Raw genomic sequence first — 21,370 nt, 5'->3', positions numbered from 1 at the left:
AACAAACTCCTGTGGCACCTGTCTCACTGGAGGGTCTCGCAGCACCCCTGTCTCTTTCCAGCTGTTTTTCTCCACCTTCAGCATCATGCTCTGCAGGTGTACGTGCTTCAGCCACTGCCTTAACACCCACACACCCTTTGTGCTTTTTAGGTCTCTGGCCCAAAAGGACACAGGCTGCTGCAGCCCACAGTGTACCCAGGACTGAGAGAGGCACATCATCCTGACTGGGTACGTCTTCCCTTCACTGGCAACCAGGCATGCAGTAGGGGTGCCAGTTTTCAGATGAGGTGCAAAGCGCAGCTCCAGACCACTTGTCAGTGTGGATTCAAAATGGAGGTGCTAAACTTGGGTCACTCAGATGCTCCTGTACACTCTGTTCTCCGGTGAGAGCACGAGCCAAAAAAAAAAAGGAGCGTCTTATTCAAAACAGCAGAGCAGACAGACTTCAGAATAAAAACAAACAAAAAAAAGAAAGAAAAGAAAACACCTCCTTAGGAGCTGAGGTGACACTCTGGCGGTGATAGCTTCTGCTGAATTTTGTCTGACAGTTAACCAAAAAAAGTGTATAATTTATGCCCTGTGCAACTTAACATACATGCCACTACCCCTTACTCCTTCACTTATTTAAAATAAAAATGTAACAGGAATTCCTACATTTTTTTGTGCTACTTTCAAGACTTATTTTTCCTTTCTAAAACTAATTTTCCTTGGATTCACTCCAACTCTGTTTTAAGATCCAAATGTATTCAGAGCTGGTCCACAAATAAAAATAAGATGGCTTGCTCCTGCAAAGGACTCTGCCTGGGCAAAGGGCGAGAGCTGGACAGGAGGAGGAGTGAATGGAAAACAGCAGGAGTGTGTTTTATGTGGCACTTTCTAGTGCTGCCACTTGGACTTATATTCAACAGTGCAGCAAAAGAGCAGCTGTTCACATCATGATGAATAAAGATCTATATAAAACTTCCAGCTGCAAATATGCTGTGAGGAATTATTAATCTTAATGTAATAGAGATGCTGTACACTCAGTCACTGGCTCACAAGTAATTTCCGTCTCTATCCAGGGAAAAACAGCCTTCGTGGCTGCCGGCTCTCAGCACAGCCATGAAATCTCCTTGTCTAAACAGTCGCAAGATGCTGCTCCCTATTTCTAGAAACGATTTTCCTCCTCAAAAATAAATGTAACTAGAAATCAATCGAGTCTCACTCCTCCTAAAACTCGTTAGACTCACATGAGGGATGCCCATAAGAAAAAGGAGTTACTAACAGAATGAATTTGTAGGTTCTGGGCACCTTATTCATTGGGACACCGGGAAATCATTACTGCTCTTGTGCCATCTTCTACCATGAGACCAAGGAGATGTCCTTCCCCTAATCCTAGTTGCCTCACCACACTCCCCAGCCCCACTTTCAGGTGATCAGAGGCGGTCAGCCCTCTCCGCACCATGGCCCATCTCTAAGGGTGCAGCAGGACAGGGTCAGGGTCATTCTCCCGTGGAGGGATGGAGGTGGCACTCATGCTAGGCAGTCCACTTGAATCAAGAAGTTTTCCTCTTTGTGAACAGTGCCACACTTCCCCAAGGGGGAACGCTGCTAGCCCTCGTGCAGGAGGACAACCTTCCCCTTGGATAGCTTGTCCTGTGGCACGGCCACCACCTGTGACCTTCTGGGGCTCTCCACCCTAGCAGCCTGCATGCATTCGCATTTGGGTGGGATCCTTAGGAGCACGCAGCTGAAGTGCAGGAACCTTTCAAACTGCAACTAAGTAAATGCATGCTGACAACAGAGAGAGGGGCTCTGGAAACCGCAAACTAAAAATCTGGGTCTGGGAGAAAGTCCAATGCAATGGCCTACATTTCAGGGAGTGCTCTCCTTGAAACTACCTGACCCCTCAGCCTACTCACTTTCCACCCAAACATTTCCCCTCAGCATCCATAACAGTTTTCCAGTTTGGACAGTTATACCCATGGCCACGTAAGAGTTAAAAAAGCATAAATTCACAGGAGCACTGCAACAGGAATTTATTACCTATTCTTAGGCAGATACCCTGGGCAAGCTTATACCTGTGAACCTGCCTTTCGTCATGCCGCTGACGCATCACTCGCATCCAGCAAGATTCCCATTTGTGGGTAAGCACAGGCTGGCCCGGGATCCTCGGGCGTGTGTCAGGTGCCGTCAGCACAAGCGGGATGGGTGTGATGCCATCACCAATGCCCATCCCAGTCACTGCACAACACCGCTGCCAATATCCATTGGTGACTTCTCCAAATCCAATACACCCCACACTCCCTGAATGCCACATTATCACTCAGTGGCTCACTAGCCTGGCAGTAACTGCATGACTCTGAATCCTCACCCCTGAAAATTCAAGGGCAGTGGGATGCCCAGCAACCCCCAGGGGTTATCTGCTTAAGGCTCAATGATTTTGAGGTGCTTTTCCAGAACATCAAGATGAACACTGGCTCACACAGGACAGGGGCAACACAGTTCCAGACAAAATACCTCTTGGGGTTCATAGGCATCAGTGAGACAGTATTAGACCAGAAATGGTTGCTTTCCCCCTAAATTTTAACTCCTATCCCAATGACATTTATTTAAACTGCTACTGAAGACAGAAAGCTGGGGCTATGTTTAAAGGGTTTATCTCTGTAAATATTTGGAGAGCTATAAATACCAAGTCATATTCATAATATGAATATTGGACTTACTGTTCTGTTGCCATGAAAATTACTATAAATACACTTCCAATTCTTAATTTCTCTGATTGGCCAAGAACTCCTTTAAAAAAGACAAAAAAATTCTTATGTAAGGCATCTTGAGATTTAATTAGCCATTGGAGTCAAAGGTCACAGCACAGAGCAGGAACTGAAAACTCAATGATAGAGGCAGACAAAGCACGTAGTGCACTAGCACGCTATATAGCTGTACGTCCCAAGTGGGACTTATTATAATCAGACAGTCCATGAGTCAAGCCCTGACTGCTTTCTGGTCTTGGGGAAAGGAGGGAGCGGGAAGTGAGGCTGTCTGAAAGTCTGAAATAAACCTACTTGCTTCTTCTGCAAGTCACATGAATATCAATGGCTTCCAAATTTCACAGTACCTCTGTCCATTGGGTGGTTTTTTAATGTAGAAATGAATTAAAAGAAGGAAAGCATTTCAAGGCGTTTTATAAAAGCGCAGAGCGAGTAGCAAGCTGGGCATAGGGTGAACAAGCTCCCATTTCCAGCTCTGCCAGACAGTTTTTGCTTCATCACAGATACATGACTTGATTAGAGCAGAGAAAATTTCATAACAAGTTTTTACATATTTCCAGCCTGCTCTATGTTTAATCAATTTGTGCTTCAGCCTTCTTATAAAATAAAAGCCAGTAACCATGCCATGTGGCTGGGTAACCCTTTCTTCACTATGGAAAATGTAGTGCTTCCCAGACCTCTGTTTCCAATCCTTGTGTGATTTACACCTGCATTCCTTGGGGAATAAAGCAGATTAATACAACCCTCTTGCTCTTCAGAGTCATAAAAGTGCTGTCTGCACGTGTATGTTCCTCAAGACAGATTCTGCTTCTGTTGTTTCAACCCCCCAAAAGTGCTATCACATGCACAAGATTCATAAACATGCTATATGTGATTCTTGTCTCAGAGTAGAAAAGGGCAGTGTGTTTTGCCAGGTCACTACACACTTCTGGTGCTACCCTCCTTCCACAAACTATCTTTGATTCACCTGGTCCTACAGCTCTGATTATGCTGCAGTTTTCTCTGAGAGTGTGCCTTCCATGGAAAGCATCTTAATGCAGCAACAAAAATAGGTCAGGTGTATCTTACAGCTCAGCTTCAATGTTTTGATCTCCAAGGCAGTCTGATTAAACTGTGAAAAATCCAGAGAGATTGGATTCCACACTGTGAGTTTTTTTGAGACCAATGGTGATGCCATTGGTTGATGTCACTTGTTTTAACAAAAAAAAAAAAAAGAAAAAGAGGATGAGACAGACCAGACTCTCTGACCAACAAGCATAACAGTAGTGGCTCTGCCCAACAGGCCACAAGGGCTAAAATGAACTGAAACGCCTGTGATCTCCAACAGTAAATAAATAAAATAAGCATGAAAGACTCTTAGATAAACTCTCTCAACATATATGGACTATTTTCAATCAATCATTCTAAATATTGTCACATTGAGTAACATTATTTAGCAACAGCTGTTGCACTAGAATTTCATCCAAATACTGACGAGCTATACCACAACCCCATTTAAAGCTAGTAAGGCAGCCAAATAAAACGTTGCAAATATTAATGGCAGAACTTGCCAATAAAAGCTTTACAGAGTGGCTTATCTGCTGCTGCAAAAGGATGACACTTTGCTGTCATCAGTGTAGCAGGATGTCAGTGCATGACTGGGATTTGAGGAGGACGCTGAGGGTGCCACTTTCTCCTTTGAAGGGAGGTACAGTAAGTACGGGTGATCAGTACCTGTGTTTTTACACCCAAGTCATGACAACATCTGTATCAACCTGTTGACTTCAAACAAATCAAGCCCCAGGTCAGAGACAGGAACGCCAGAGTCTTAAAAGGTACCTCTTCCCCTCATCATACTCAAGCCTTACTTGGGTATCTAACCTAAGAAGTAAACCTCACTCCTGGCAAACTATAAGACATTAAAGCCTGCTGGCCCCAGTTACACATAATTATACACAACACAGCAAGTCAAAAAGAAACAGGGAAAAACAGGTGAGTCATGTGACCAAACTTTAACACATACAGGCTGGACAACAACAGGGTCTAGTCACTTTGGCTGCCTCCACTGCCAGCAAAATGAGACATGCACTCTGAAGGTGTGACTTACCTGAGCTGCTTCAGATGTTCACATCAGAATAAAATTAATAGCTCCCTAAACTCTATACCGACAAGCATTCTTGTGATTACAGAGAGAAACTATGACAATTAGCTCAGTTGCAGACATCTACGGTTAGCTAAATAAACCCAAAACATAGACTTGCCCCTGTAACCAATCCCAGGCCACAGTTCAAAGCATGAGCATCCCACAAACCCAGGTTAGTGCTGCAAGAAAGGCACACTGCACTTAGCCCAAAGAGACGCAGAGCAGAGCTGCTGTGAGAAGACCCCCGCAGTGGCAGCGCCTGTTACAGACACAAAGCTTTGCACTACACCATCACGCATTTTGGGCAGTTGCCCACAGCCTTTCACAGCAGGGGTACGAGACCATGAACTTGAATGGTGGTGCTTTGCAGCCCTTTTCTTTCCCAGAGGGAAAGGTCAAAGTCAGCTCCACCACAGCTTAACTTCAGCGCATCGCCTTCTCCACCCTGATTTTGGGGACCTGCTGTACCCTGGATCTAGAGTCAGTCACAATCCAAGGTGGGGCACGGGTGGTCATGGTTGACAGACAGATACTTAGCCAGCTCCACTCCAGCCTCCCTCCCTGTGCCTGAGATGGAATCAATAACCCTTCCCTCTCTCAGAGAAGAGGTGCTGCAAGGATCGACTCATTTGCATGCAAAGGCTGCAGCAACCTTCCCAGTTCCAGCAGCACTCCCCATCTCAGCTCTGGAGCACAAGGGAAACTCCTGAGCAGCATCAGGTCCATTTTGGATGGCCTTGCTGTTGCTGTTGTTTCAAAACCGAAGTGCACGTAAAGTTGTAATAAAAAGGCAGTACTCTTGCTGATGTTCATTTTTATACTAAATTCCAACTTACTTATATTACATACCTTTCTAATAGAAAAAGTGAAAAGAGCATTCATTAATAACTGGAGAATCGAGAGGCTATAGGGCAATTTTTTAAATATTTCTGGTACTTTACTCAAGACTGGAAGGACAAAAGAATGCTTTTACTCATTAGATGATTTTCCTAAAACCATCGTGCTATTACAGCTAGGCTTCTAGGTTAACGCTGCCCTGTGAATTACCCAACCGTGTCAATTCTATTTGGACTGAGAGTTTCAGGGGCTTTATTTACGCTACGAAAGCTGCAGAGGCAGAGCCCAGCACGAGCATTGTCACTGCACTGTCTTGCTCTTTGCAAAACCTCTCCAACCTGCCTCCATTTCACATAGGGCTCTTGCAGCCAGCGGTGGGGCTATGTCAGTTCACATATTTTAAGGTTTTCCTCACAACCGGGAGGGATTAGAAAATGAGGCTTTGATGTGTTCAGGACATGTGCTTGAGATTACTTGTGTACCTAGATGCTAGCACATGTGCCTGCAAGTTGTGGTCTAAATTTGTTTGTCCCTGGCAGCTCAATGTTTGCAGCCATGGGTGGAGTTTGTGTAAAATTCTATTACCGCATGACATTTAGTAGTCAATAATATTCCGTAACATAGATTCAGCAACAATATTTGAGTCTATATTGAGGAATATTATATTACTGCAGAATAAGAGCTATGACACATAAGGTCCACATAATGAAAACAACATCATTGCCAGACAAGTGGTTGAAAATTAATTTGAAAGCCATTTGGAAAATTATTGCAGGATTATTGAAGAATAAATGCCATCTATATTAAAAAAAAAATAAATAAAGATGCTATTTCCAAGCCATTTTATGAATTCCTGCATACATGAGGAGAGATTTATATCTTTTATGTTGCTTTTTTTTTTTTATTCTGACAGGCACTAGCTAAATATTGTTGTACTGTTCCAATGCTGCATTGTATTTCAACCAGATCGAATACTCTCTGTAGCACAAGAGGTGTTACAAGATCTTAATACAGAGTTCTGTAAAGAACAGCAGGATTTCTGTGGTTTTTGCCTTTTTTTTTTCAACAAGTGTTATCTTCTATGAACTTCTCCAAGCCAAAAAACCAAACCCATACCAGTACACTTCTTCAGCGCTTCACAACTTTTAGACACGCTATTTCTCTTCAATCAATGAGAGTTTTACAGCTAAATCTAACCCTGCATGCTTTGCCAATTTTCTCTGGTGTTTTTCTCCTAGAAATGCAGGCACTTGGTACATATATAGCAGTGAGACTGTATTAAAAGCCACAGCAGGTGGAAAATAATACAGCCCAGGGAAGTTGTTGTTTTTGACTCTGCTCACAAGCAAAGCTATGTACAAAGCACAATGAGGCACAGTAAATAAAGACGTTTCACACAGACAAGCACGAAAATCTTCCAAAACAAAGAAAATTAAATTATCTTTCAACTAAAGAACACACTGCAGTGAAAGACTAAATGAGCGATTCTAATTAAAACCATGCTGCGAATCTCCTACTTTCCACCACGAAAAAAAAATCAGCTAGTGTTTGTGCATGTACAGCCACCCTCTCAAACCAGTCAAGCAGCTTTCCAGCCAAACAATGCAAGACACAGCATCTCAGAACTACAAAACACATTGAAATTATTTCCATAGCAATCATAACAATGACATGCCAGGCCAGAATCTGGGGGGGGAGAAGGGTGTAGGGGGCTGGCGGCGGGAGCTCAGCCCCCGTTGGCCCTGGTGCTGCCCACTGCGCCAGGCACCCCGCCAGCAGCACCCACACAGCGCCTGTCCCCTTGCACCATGGCCACATCCAGCACCCCACCGCCGTGTGCCATGCCGCTTGCCGGTGCTCGCTTTGGGGATGGTTGGTCTCATCCAAAATAGTCACTCGCTTCCCTTCTTTGCCCCACGCTCATAAGCAAAGCATGAGGTCCCCGCATGCACACGCAGGAGAGCCACCGTGCTGGTAAATCCTGACCCCAGGCAAGCACAGGCAACGCCCTGCTCAAGCTTCTTAATCCTGATATGCTGCAACCATCTCGGGCTCAGGTCTCTCTCCTTGCGGTGCTAAATCAGACAGTGGCCTCAGGTGAAGACGTTAGGAGGGGGATAAAACTCGGGACTAACCCTTTGTGCCTGAACTGAGCCAAGCTTCATGCACGGCTCGGCTCTGAGCAGCTCTCCAGAAACGAAACGTGATCTCTTTTCCGACCCACTCCCTTCTCGCTATTTATCTACTTGCACAGCCACGATATGCTGTGGGCTTACCGAACGCTAGCCGCTGTGCTTTCACGGGCAGAGAGCCGAGAGGACGGGAACGTGCAGCTTATTAAGTACAGTGAATATGGGCATCCATGTCCTGCGCAGAACACACATGATATGCTGATACTGCTATTTTGATGCAGGCACAGGGACAGGAATCAGCTAAATATAGCAGACTTCAATGACCGGTCTAAATTACAGATTTAAATGATGTGAAGAAAGATACAGTTTGCCCAAAGACAGAGGAAAGTAATGGGAAGATCGTGGATGATGATGGGAAGGTTGGCTCTAGCATCATTACACCTGACTTGCTATCAAGACATACAGTAAAAGCTTCAGAGACATGGGGCCTTCATGCCCATTAGATGTGGGTAGGCATAATGGTGGTGGAGCAAAGAAAAGATACAATCATCCTAAGAGATCCCAAAATCAAAGGGACTGAAGGCAAAGGCAGAGGAGGATCCAGTTAATTGCATTCATCTGAAAACCATCAGAAGGAAGCAGCAACATAGGGAGAACCTGAAACCGATGACCAAAGTGCATCAGATTTTTAAGAGGGAAAACTTAACAGATGTCCTCAAAAGCAGCAAAGAGGTCTGTGAGAATGAAGTGCAGATTCCGCAACTTGCTCCCCTTTTTCATGCTATTTTTCAGCAGTTGGCAGCCCCACACACTCATGAATAACATCCAATCCCTTGTCACACCCACGTAAGGCAGTGAAACTGTCTTAATCCAGATTTTGCACCTGAGACACCTGAGTGACAATAAGTGACACAAGCGCCAGTTGATCAACGTATCCTTGCTTGGTAGAAAACTTAAGCACATGTTCAACAATCCCACTTTATGAAAATTTAAGGATGTACGTAAGTGCTCGGTTGCACTGTAATAGAAAAATAATTTTGCTCAATCTCTTACATTTTTCCCCTTACATTACACTGAACTGGACCAGCAATATTTTTACACAAGTAGCATTGCAAGTGGCTAGGGAGGAGCTCCCTTTCTGATCAGGATGATGGGTTTTCGCCAGGATTTGCATTTGGCAGTAACACCATGTTACCAGTGCCCCAAAGAGCAAAAGTCATTGAAGGGGACTTCGGTGTCTGTAACTGAAGTGCCAAGGGACTCCCAAAAAAGTACCCATGCTGTGCCTGCAAGTGTTGTTTACTGCTTTGAACAGGGCTGCATTTGAAACCTAGGCAGTAGACTTTTAAATCCCAGTGTACATAACGTCTGTATGCAAACCAAAAGCAGGAGTTCCTCTGCTTTATTGGGTACTGAAACATTAAAAACAGGTGTTTAAAAACTGTATTACAAATCTGTCTGCAACCTGTATTATTTTTACCATGTGCAAGTAAATTGATCACTAGCGTGTTTCAACTCTTTCAGTGAAAATACGCAACTCCTGCTAAATTATTTCTTAAACATGTGGAGGGAGGGGAAAGTTTATTTGATTTCGCTTCACTGACAGCATGCAACATATTTTACTTATGTGTATGTATATAACGGATGCTGTAATGGATCATCTCCCTTTCACACCATGTATCGAAGATCTTGAGCTATTCTTCACAAGGAAAGAAATGATAAACCCCTGCTCATAATGAAAGCTGCAACGTACTTCAAGAGAGCAACTGAGTAATTTGACACTGTATTTTCCACTGATTCAGCCTGTTAGTTGGAACAATGACTGATTAAAATGGAAAATCTATATTATAAACACATATACTGACATTCCAGATTACAAGGTATGTTACGGATGTGATTTTTTTTTCTCTTCTTACATAGAAATATTAGAAAGTGTAAAACCAGAAATTATTCCGATAGAGTTCCATTGGTGTGAAAGTGATCTGAAATACAAACTGGCTCCCAGTACATCTTCATACAGAATGCACACAAGATTAATTTTCATTATATGTATGTTTTATGTAATTTGGAGTACCAAGAAGAAAAAAAAAATCATTTACCCTAAAATATTACTTTTAGGAATAGAGGACAGATGTCTAGTTGCCAAAGCAGACTTGTAAAAAATTAATCACCTACCTCATGCAGGTTAGCAGTATTTGGCAGGTAGGTTAGCTCAGCTCATAATGAAGCATCTGGCTTTTGGTAAAGCTGCATTTTAATTTTAACTGGGTTTCATTTCAGTGTTTGGGCTCATGTCAATGTACAATAATCTGACAAGTCTGGAGCAGATTTGCCGATTGGTAACTTTGGTGTAGGTCTTCTCAACTACAACCAAAACTAAGTCAAGTAACAACTGTGGTTCACGTCCAGAACACAGCCTCACATTATCATCTGAGACTCTCTGTAAAGCCATTTTAAACCCAGGCCTCAATGTCTTACTCATCCACTGTCTTATTTTCTTAAAAACAGCTAAATTGACTAAGAGTCAGCAAACTCCTAAGCATGTGCTTGAATGAAGCAGGATAAGTGGGCTGACTTCAGGAGTGCCCCAGTACTGCTTTGAATGTGGTTTGGGTTTCTGGGGTGTTTTTTTGTAACTGAGGTCTGGTAATTTGAGGCAAGCAAAAGGTCTACCCATGCTGCATTTTTCCTTAGAAAAGCAGGTACCCATTTGTAGCACTATTGCTAGCTTCTTTTGGTTAACCAGAAGCATCTGCAGCTCCTTCTCAGATGCTGGGAAAGCAGAAGAGCAGCTTCAGAAAGGTCTGCAGAACTGTGGCCTTCTGATTCTGTCGTTTTCATCACTTCTAGGTGTCCCCCTGATGCATGCATTTTCAGTGGAAGGGTGCTTCAACAACAGATTTACTGGGACAACCCCCCCACACACAACCTCCCCAATTGTCCTTGTGAGAGGGCAACCACTATGCAGGTGCAGGGACCATTTTTTAATGTGAATAGCTCGGGCATTCAAATAATGTTCCCAAAAGACAAAGATCTATTAGAGCATGAATTAAGCAATTGTCAATTTTTGGTTTTACATTATAACCATTTTTTAAGCTTTCAAATGGGCCAAACCCCTCAGAAATCTCACTGGCTGTTGTTTTTCTCTTCTTCATTTAAGCTGAAATGTTTCTTTCTAATAACTTTTTAAAAAAAGAAATGTAAGAGAGAACAGATCACATTACAGTCTCCTGAGCTCTAGCAGGTCTTGACAGAGAGTACAAAGGAAGGAACGGGGAACATTAAGCTCCATAAGCACATTTGCAACAGCCTCACTAGCAGTACCACAAGTGCCTTTGCTGGGCTGCTGCAGCTTGTGCAGGGATTTCCCTAGCACACTGCTGCAAAGAAATCACCTGTTTCAAGTGTTGATTGTATTAATTTCTTTGTTTCCATCTTCACTGGACACCATCCCCTGACAGGGCCCACAGGCACACTTTCACTTTATTTAGTTATGTACTAAAAAAAAAGCAAGGGGGATTTTTCTTTTCTTGCCTGGGACCTGACCGCTTGTAGTAAAGGGGAATGGCAACTTCTAGAAAGAAAATTCGGAGAGAGAGCAAGTGACAAGGCGTCTGCAACTCTCAGCAGAAGTGATGCAGTATTAAGCAGCGTGCAAAAGGGATGGAAAGGACAAAAAAAGCATAGCACTCAAACAGTCAAGGATGAGTCCTGATTCCTCCCTGGAGAGCAGTGATACACGGTTTTGAGGTATGCTTCCAAAATAATGATGAATTGCCCTTTCAGACAACGTGCAGAAAAAACTCAGTCCACACTGCAAACAATTCACCGAGTGAAAAGATGCAGCATGAGACCTGAGGACAAAGTAAATGAGGAGACTATTACATTTATGTTCTGTCTTTGTTGCTCTTGCAGACACTTCCATCACATTATTTCTAGACACTCAGGGTGTGTGTGCTGCTGGTCACCAAAACCAGCCTGACGAGGAAAGCAGAAAGGATGGCTCTGTGAGCAGTGGTGGAGATAAAGAGGACTCCTCTGCTTCCTTTGTACATCTAACCTAGAAGGTCTTTGCCTTATCAATCACCACCAGAGGACAGCTCGAAGATACCTCACACGGTGAGAGCAATGCCACTGACTCACTTGTCTCAAAGGACGAGACAGAAAGGAAACTGGGAGAGGCCAAAGGAGAGGAAAGCCGAGAGCTGATATCACCATCCCTTTTCCTGAGGGAACAGAGACGGCAACAGCAGAAGAGCGGGAATGCTTTCCATCACCTCCTCCCTCAAGGCCACCACTAACTTCTGCTTTGCCAGCAGCCAGCGAGTCCAGACTCAAGGCAAACCTAGGATGCTGGGCTAAATCCTTTGGGCTGGAAAGCCAGATTGAATATCCCAGTGTCATAACAGCCGGGATATGTACTGCAGCATCCATCAGGCCAAGCGTGGGTGAGGTATCACGTTTAAAGGAGATCAGAGTGCATCCCCCAACTGGCTGGTGGAAATTTCATTTTTCATTTGGAAAGGTCTGTTGCGCCAAACAACAGAGGCCTGTCCCCAGGACTGCTCATAAATCAGAGCTGAATTTGCATTTTCAGGGTCTTCACCGGCTGACAGCAGCACACTTTCCAGAATGGCTCCCTTCTGGACTTGGCCCTTCTCAGGGAGGCCATAAGCTACCTATATGGCTGTGCCTGTGGAGCTACCCTGCGGGACCAACTTCATGTGAAATACCAAAAAAAAGAGAAAATTCCCCCTTCCCAAAATACAACCTTCTAACAATGAAAAACCATGATAAAAAGCTTTCAATGGGCTTTCTTCCATTTGTTGGATTTATAGAAACAATAGCAGCCTTAAAACATCTGCCAAATCATTCTACTTTTCAGTTTTGATTATCTGTCTGCTAGTTTGAGGTTAGCTTTAACTATACAGATGCAAGAAGTGAGAAAGCCATTCAGCTTAGATTTATTCTTAAGAAGTACCGGCTGTCTAATACAAGGCTATAAAATGTAGGCTCCCTGTCTGGTTTGTTGTATGGTTGCATGGCTTCGTGCTATTAATTGCAACCTGGCTAACAGGTGCTTGCCAATGTCTTTATATCCTCAGCGTAAGAAAGGATTGTATTTCCATCTGGATAAAAGGGTGACGCTGTCTTCTAAAAAGAATTTAAGAGCAGCGGAGAGAGGAAGTCCACTGTGGCATGACAAGTTGAATCACTGCTTACTAACAAGAATATGCCCACTTCTCTGCTCTGACAGACCCAGAGAGAGAAGGGGAAAGCGGCTAACATTTTTTTCCACATCTGCTCCTCCTGGTCAGGTGTCAGCTGGCCATGAGCTGGACCCACCAGGGACTGTTCTTCCAATTCCCTTGATTCATCCAGCAATAGTGGCAGCTCTGTTGTTTTAAAACAAACACGCAGCACTGGGAGACCTCTACCAAGAAAAACACTTAGGTACGCACAGCAGGTATATGAGAAGTCCCATACTACGTATTTTAAAATTAACCACGGGCTCACCTCACTGTGCAGCATCACAACATTGCTGCGAAGGACTTGCCCCTCTCTGTCTGGAAAAGCCCTTCTCTCAGCTTCCTTACCACTTAATCTCCTTCCTGTCGCCAGTGGTGAACACCTCTTTCCAGTCTTTTCCCTTAGCTCTTCATTTCTCTCTTCTTCCTATCTTGTCTTCTGTATAACTGCACAACCCTATTACCTCACACTGTTAACTATTTGTGAAGCCAGGTGCATGAGAAGTGCTATATGACACTCTGATGTTAAAACATAAAGTCTCAACCTCAATGCATTTGCAGCTCGCTGGACTGAGTGCTGTCCCCTGAAGTTACAACGCTTTGATCAACAAGGCTTTCTATTCCCTGAGGGCTTTGCAAAAGGTATTCATAGCTCTTGGGCCTGGAAGATGAAAGGACTCTCACAGATACCTGCAGTGGCCAGCACCTGGAACTGGACTACTTGAGCTTGTTATCCAGAAGCAGCAAAACCAACTGATCCATGGGAAGCAAACGATAACACACTCCACGTGTTACCAGAGTCCACAAATAGCTCAGAGGCATGTTGGTGCCTAATTATGTGATGTGGAGATGTACAAAAATACCAAAGCAGCAATTGCTTTGGAGAAGAGTTTGACACTTGTTAGTCATAAGGGGATTTAAAAATCCCAACATATGCCTCAAGGCCTTTGAAAATTGGGCCCAAAGTGCCTATTTGAGATCTTGTTGAGAAACAACACAGCCAACTTCTGTGAGCAAGTCTCCTGGCACAGACAACACTTTGACTATGCAAATCAGCAGACAAATCATTGTGTTTTGCCTGTAAAATGAGGGAGTTCAGACTATTCATCTGTTCACAGGCTCAGATCAAATTCTGTATTGGAGCTCACAAGCCATACACAACCTCTACCATCTTACTGCAAAGTGATACTGTGAAAGGCAAGGCAGCATTCACGGTATCTTCAATATTACCTTATTTTTCCAAGAGGAAAACAAACCCTGGCTAGTACCAGTTACCTAGATAAAAAAGGAAAACCCCTACAACTCCTTTTCTTCCCTTTTTCTAACCAATTCATCTACCCCACGTCAAGAGTGATCTTGAAGAAAATTCTTGGCATATTTCACATCAAAAAACTGAATAATAATCATGACTTTTGAAAGTGCTTACTAGACTACTCTATGCATTTGAGTATTTTCTTTCACCATTTAGTCCAGTCTTCTATGGGAGTACATCATACCCTTTAATTAAACATTCTTGAGTACTGGGATTTTATCTCACAGATACACCGCACCCTGCTTGTAAAAATTCCATCTCAGACAGCCAAAGTACTTGACTTATTCCAAAGATGAGTTATTAATTAGAATATCTGTAGACCCTGTATTTATAAGCTGGTGCCATCCCTCTCCAGGGAGCCCAAACTTTTATCTGCCAGATTACTTACCTGCAGCTGAAACAGAGCCATCACTGTCTGGAATGTAATCCCCATCTTGTGCAACTCCTCACCAACACTCTTAAAATGAAGACTGGGAGACGGATCCAAATGGAGGACGCTTTTAAGACATTCTGGATGTAAATCCCTTGAATTAAATTTACCTCACTTAAAATATGGTTGTAGCTATCTAACTCTGTGGGTTTCCTAAAATCCCCATTCACTTCATCTTGCTTCATTCAGAGAAGCCCTCATCCTAGTCATGAACCCCTGCCAACAGCGAGGTGCCAGCAGGATGCTAACAGGCATGATTTCGCTCCCCAAATTGGTCCTAGGTTTCACCCTCACCTGGCATAGCATGCAGCTTCGTAATGCCCAGTGCCAGCTGGGTCACCGGGTCCCATTCTGGCTCGGAGAGGGGAGTACCCCAGTCTGAAATCACCGAGGGCAACGACAACTCACAAAATACTTTCCCAAGCCAAGGGGCAAAAGCTGGTGCCAGCCGTGAGCTCACCAGCACCGCTCCCTGGCACTGCTCGCTTGCCAATCTTCTGCAGCATTTTTAGCTCACTTAGGTGCACCAGCTCGTCCCACTCTCCAAACGTTTAGCAATCGAGAACAGCAATAGCTTGGGGCTGCCACGGCAGCCAAACACCCAAACAGGCAAAGCAGAAATCTGTGAGAGAGGAATATTGCGTCACTGGGCTCATTAGCCCTCACAGGCAACTTGAAGCACTCAAAACCATATCGTTCCTAAGTGCAGAAAGGAGGGTGCAGCCATCCCACAGAAGGAAATCCACAGGAAATCCTGCTGGCATGAAATATGCCTGGGCGACAGCCCACGGGAGCCTCCAGTGAGAAAGCCCCATGCAGATGATGGAGAGATGATAAGGAGCTAGTGGGGCCTTCCAGCACTGAATCGGGGCAAGATTCCACTCTCGCAGGCAGCCACCAGCACCTGCCAGGCTTGCCCCTTCCGTGGGTCAGTATAAACCCCCCTGGCAGCCTGCCATGCTCAGCACTGCCTGCCCTTTCCCAGGCTCAGGTTTGGGAGAGGAGAATAATCCCATACATCAACAGCATGCTGCTGGCTCCCTTTTTGCACTAAGCTCTTCAGCTTGACATGTGGCCCTCTCCAGCTCCAGAGAAAAGTCACCAGCCTGCAGGAGACACTCGAGCCGAGGAAAAAAATGGTCTCCAACCCCAGATTTCACGTCACACTCATGAGAGACTCCTGCCATCTTACACCACCACTCTCCTTGTCCAACACGCTTGCCTTGAAACCCTTGATTGTTGGACCTTCCACCTCTTACAAGAAAAGATGGAGCAGCAGCAAGGAAGCTAACATTTCCTGGGAAAAAAAAAAAAAAAAAAAAAAAAGATAAACATGCTCCAGCTACAGAGAAAGCAACCTCCTGGCAATTTTGCTGGGGAACTGTGCATTGAGCAGTGGATGCTTTTTGGACTTCTTCTCTGCCTTAGCATGCCCTACAGATACGTGGAAGTACTTGCATAGAAAATCTCCTGGTTTGAGAAGCAAGATGCTAGTGAGAGGGGGTTTGAAATGGATAGGAAGAGACCTCCTGCGCATTCTCCTCTTGTCGAACGTAAAGGGGAAGAGCTTTAACAAAAGCAGAATTTAAGCAAGCTCCCCCAAAGCAGTGACCTAAGAAAGGCCTGACTGCCCACACAGGGAAAAAAAACACCAGAAAAGGGTAATGCAAGAGGTCAAAGAAGTTTTATGAGGGGTTTTCCTGAGTCAACACAATTGAAAACACCCGGAAATATGAGAGGGAGAAACTTCATCCAAAATCTCTAACCTGAAGACGCTCAGATACTGTTTGTGCTTACATCTGGGTGTGAACTTTGAAGACTGGGCTCCTTTCTGTGTAACACAGTGGACTGAATCAAACCTGATCCAAACACCTGCAACATCATGATTCAGAGATGTGTTTTACAGCTTTTGCCAGTCACCAATTTATCAAAAGTTACTAGATCTCCTCCTCCTCATTTATTTATAAGTACTCTTGTTTTAAAGTACTTATTATTTCTCTTATTAAAAAGTATTTATAAGTATGTACTTTCTTTTTGGAAGTACTTTTCATCTATCCGTCCAACTCTGGTCTAAGTCAGAAGCTTTTAAATACTTCCTCAAACAGATAACTGGCCAGGATGGCAATGTCAGCATGGAGAAGCTTTTTCTGTCTCTCTTTATGTTTCTGTTCTTTTTGGAGAAAAGGATGTTCAGGTTGTAATAAAAGGACTGAAAAATACGTTAATCCTTATTAAACCGGTAGAGCCAATTGACAGGGCTAGGACTGGCTGCTTCCTCTCCTCTCCCTTCATGTCCTTCCGCAGTTTCCTCTCCTCTCCTCTTTTCTGACACTTGTTTGTGTTTGGGAGCAGCACGCTCACTCCTGACAGACTGGGACAGGGGATGAGAGGGGAAATGTCTGGACGCGTTTAGTCCAATTAAGTGTTGGCATCACATTCAGTCTTTCCAAAAAGCACGTAGGAAACTTTAAACGTCAGGCTGGCCGCTGCAAATTGATGCCTCCACATTTACATTTCCTTGCATCAAGCCACAAAAGAGTAGGTATTAATTGTCATCAGACGTGTCTGCCACAAACCCCTCTTTAATATCATTCACAAATGTTCTGCTAAAACCTTTCATCTTTCAGCAGATGACTTCCATAATCCCGTGTCACTGGTGAGTTTTGGCAGAGCTAAAGAGCAAACTGCGTTTGCTGCTGACAACTCCCCTCACTTTCCTTTTTCAGCTGCTGCAGCAGCACATAAATGCTGCGGCAGCATTCCCTGCCAGTGTCATCTCACTCACATCGTTCCTCCGAACGACATGTTTGCTAACAAGGTTTTACAGCAAATAAACAAATGCGCACAAGACCTACACGTGTGGTCTGTACATCATCTTGAGCCACCCGGTCTTTCAACGAGCTGCTGCTCCGGCAGGAAGAGTCAGTTGTGGCATGAACCCAAGTGGTGTCTCCCTCCCTCCCTCCCTCCCTCCCTCCCTCCCTCCCTCCCTCCCTCCCTCCCTCCCTCCCTCCCTCCCTCCCTCCCTCCCTCCCTCCCTCCCTCCCTCCCTCCCTCCCTCCCACAGGCAGTGCCTTGACACCCGTGGGTCCCCTGGTGTCCAGGCAGCGATAAAACCTGGGCTCTGCTGCACAGGGGGTCACAACCCTGACAGAAGGCACTGAAAGTTTAACTTCGGGGTGAGAAAGCTGCTGAAGAGGGACAGGCAGTTGGCTCACCCCCGCCACTTTTTGTTTTGTTTTAAACAACTAAATCTTGTTCTTCCCACAGCTGAGAAAAGTCCTTTAGAAATGAATGAGACTAGTCATATAAATGAATTAAGGGGCAGTTTACAGTGTTACTACATTAAATGCTTTATATACAGTAACTGAAGAGTTTGGTAGAATTAATGAAACTAGATTCAGACCTCAGATGCTTTCCAGAGCGGCTAGAAGGGTTTAAGGAACGAACCAGAAGAAACTCAAAAAGCCTCACTTTGCTCAGCATTCACTGCAACATCCAAACCAGCAACATACTTCCACATTACTGCTACAGCTCTGCCCTCCAACATGTGTTCATCGCTCTCATTAGATCCAACTGTAAGTTAAGGACTAAATGTACTGAGGCACGTCCCCAGCTGATTTCAGTATAAACTACATGTCTGGAATCTGACTGCACAGATAGGTCCACGGTCACCGCTTGCCAGCTGAACACTTGCTAAGTCATACATGGACAGAGCAGCAATCCGCTTGCGCCGTAGCCACATTGCTAAGAGCAAGTGGATGCTCTTGGCTTGTTAATAAAGGCTTGGTCTGTCCAGTTTAAAATATGCTCTAAGGTGCGCTCACACGCAGTAATCTTTGAAGACAGGAAAAATCTCCCGTCACATTTTGGTTTTGGAGAAGAAAGGGTGCTCACCACAGAGCGTCAAGATAAACAACCTGCTCTGATCGTTACACATTTTGGTACCTGCACAATAGGGTGGCCTCCCGCAGATGCCTTCACAGCCCCTCGACTGCCTTCCGTCTCGTAATGAGCTCGGTGGTGGGATTTCGGCTGCACTTCAATACGCAGTTCATAAGGTCCTGAGTGAGATGGCAGCTGCCAATCAAGGGCAGGCAGGGATGGGCTATAATGGAAAGGAAAACGTATTAAAAATTAACAGGTACACTATCATAAACCACAAGCATCCAGCACTATTACTTTAGAGACTGTGTTTCGCAGTTCATTCTTCACCATCTTACATTTAAAATTTCATCAATATGGATAATGCCATGACAGAAGTAATTTAGAAGGTAATGGTTATTTTATGAAGATTTATGGGTTGAGCATATCTGATGGCCCAGATGATATCTGATTTGTAAACAAAATGGAAAAATGTTAAGACACAGCTTACAAATATCTTAATATATTGATTCTTGATCCAAACGGAGAAAGGTAGGCAGAAAGACGCAGAGGAATTTAAGGAAGAGGATATCTGCTGTGAAAGTGAATGCCAAACCAGCTCTGAAGTAGTCCTGCATTTAATGAATCTAATGGATTTCAACAAATCTTCTCAGTTTACAGGGGGCGGAAAGAAGGAAAAAAAGCCATTTCCCAGCTTCCTTCCCAACACAAAACACGTCAGAGAGTTTCAAAGCAAAGCCAATCTCTTTCTCATTCATGCACTGCAAGGGAGCAAGCTCTGAAGTCAGAAATTGCTTACAAATCCTACTAACAATGATGCACAAGCTCAAAGAAAATCCAGCTCATTCTTCTGGACATGTATTGACTCTGCAATTAACTAAAATATTAAGGACTCATTACCATCAGACAAGCAAGCAGACCCAAGAGCATGCGATGGTAGAGAAGTGTCATTCTTAGAAACCTACTTCCAGTGTAAAGCCACACTTGAAAATAGTCAGGACAGCTTGGCTGTAAGAAATGACAAGTTGACGCTTTGTTCGGAAAAAAAAAAAAAAAAAAAAAAAAAAAGAAAGAAATAAGCACTGTAGAAACAGTAGGCCTGAGACAAATTTATTGATCTTAAAATCGAAGCAAAAAGCTTCACGATGAAAACACTAATTTTATGTCTAGTGTATATTCCTCCCTTTGGTGAATTCTCCTCACTAGATGAACTTCAAAAGCCTTTAGAAGTAGCTAAATGGCACAACCACAACATACTACCCTGCCCTCTTACATCAAACTTTATTATCTCTCCCATCAGCCTGGAGAAGGCGATAAGCAAGCGGAAAACATGGTCCTCATCCCTTTGCTGTCACCATGAACTGGGGCTACCTGCCATAGTGAGAGGGCTTGTCTCACCACAGCATGCAGATGAGGAAGATGAAGGGCTAACTAGCTCTCACCCCAGCCTGCAAGAAGCTGGCTGCTGGGGATTTACCGGTTCCTTGCCTCGCTGCTGCAGCCCTTATGCAAGGACAGTCTGAGCAATGTGAATCATGGCTGAGATGAGCTGGCTGGGAAGGAAAGGATGCAGAAGACCTTCCCCACTGGATGCATATATAACAAGCACATATCCAGCTGGAGGCTGAATACTCCGTTTTACCGTTTCAGTGATCCACGCTCTAACCCAGCAGGCTTGCGGCTCCTCAGGCATTACAGCTCTCACACCCTTCAAAACATCCCTGTTGTCTCCCACTGCAGGACAGAGACTTTAACTACTTGTAATAGTGGAGTTTTTTTGCTTTGCCTGTTTGGGTTTCTTTAAGTGCTTATCCAGCCCTTTATCACCCATGTATTTAACTTGTATCTGCTAGTGCATGTGTGCATATACACTTATAGGACTTCAGGTGGTGCTAAGTTTCTCTACATTATCTTTCTTCACTGCTTATAAATTTGAGCCCTGTGATTTGAATGCCTATAGACATGCACTACAGGGGTCAGGTGGAGCCCTGGGTGAGGACCAAGATGACCCTAACTCCCTGGGCATCCCCTGCTACCCCAGCATGGCTTGCTGGTGAGTCACAGGTTCCAAACTTCCAGTTTCTCTGCTTCCTGGTCCTTGGGACATGGATCATCCTCAAAAACAACAGAAGGGGGTAGAAGAAAGTAGCCATACAGCTCCCAGCTCAGCCCAAATGGGAGCTGATCCAAAAGAAAGATGCCTCTGTGAGGGTACCCAGCTCCCATGAACATCTGGATTCAGAAGTAGCTAGTTGCTAGCTAGTGCAACTCTCTGCAAAGGCAAGACCCAGCCAGGGCCAAATCCTGAATTTGGCTACTGCACAGCCCCGCCCAGCCCCAGCATGGGAGCCCCTGCCTTGGCTAAAGGCAGGATGCTACGTCTTCCGAGCTCCTGGGGAAACCTTTCCCCCAAAATGGCCAGGGACCACCTTGAGGGTGAGGAGAAGCTCTTCTGCTACTAGACACTCACACAAAGAGTGAAGAGATGGCAAAAAAATAAACACAATTGGCCATTGTATATAGCCCTTACTCTTTGCCTAGCACATTAGGTACACATATTTTAGTCTGAAAAAGTCTAAAAAAAAAAATTCTGGATAAACCATATTTGACTAATGATAAATGACAAAAAGCAGAGCAAAACAGCTGTGCCTCT

The 21,370-nt window shown here is 44.4% G+C and overlaps 1 protein-coding gene across 1 annotated transcript in view; it reads right to left on the bottom strand.

The window, feature by feature from the left end:
* NFATC1 (nuclear factor of activated T cells 1) overlaps positions 1-21,370 on the bottom strand; it is a 111,594-nt gene that overhangs the window by 77,299 nt on the left and 12,925 nt on the right. The window contains exon 4 of the mRNA XM_074899761.1: positions 18,781-18,940. Within this exon, the coding sequence (XP_074755862.1) occupies positions 18,781-18,940 (160 nt within the window). The remainder of the gene's footprint in view (positions 1-18,780; positions 18,941-21,370) is intronic.

Source organism: Athene noctua, chromosome 2 (genome assembly GCF_965140245.1).
Source record: "Athene noctua chromosome 2, bAthNoc1.hap1.1, whole genome shotgun sequence".
Classification (NCBI taxonomy): domain Eukaryota; kingdom Metazoa; phylum Chordata; class Aves; order Strigiformes; family Strigidae; genus Athene; species Athene noctua.
This window is presented reverse-complemented; position numbering and strand designations above follow the sequence as displayed.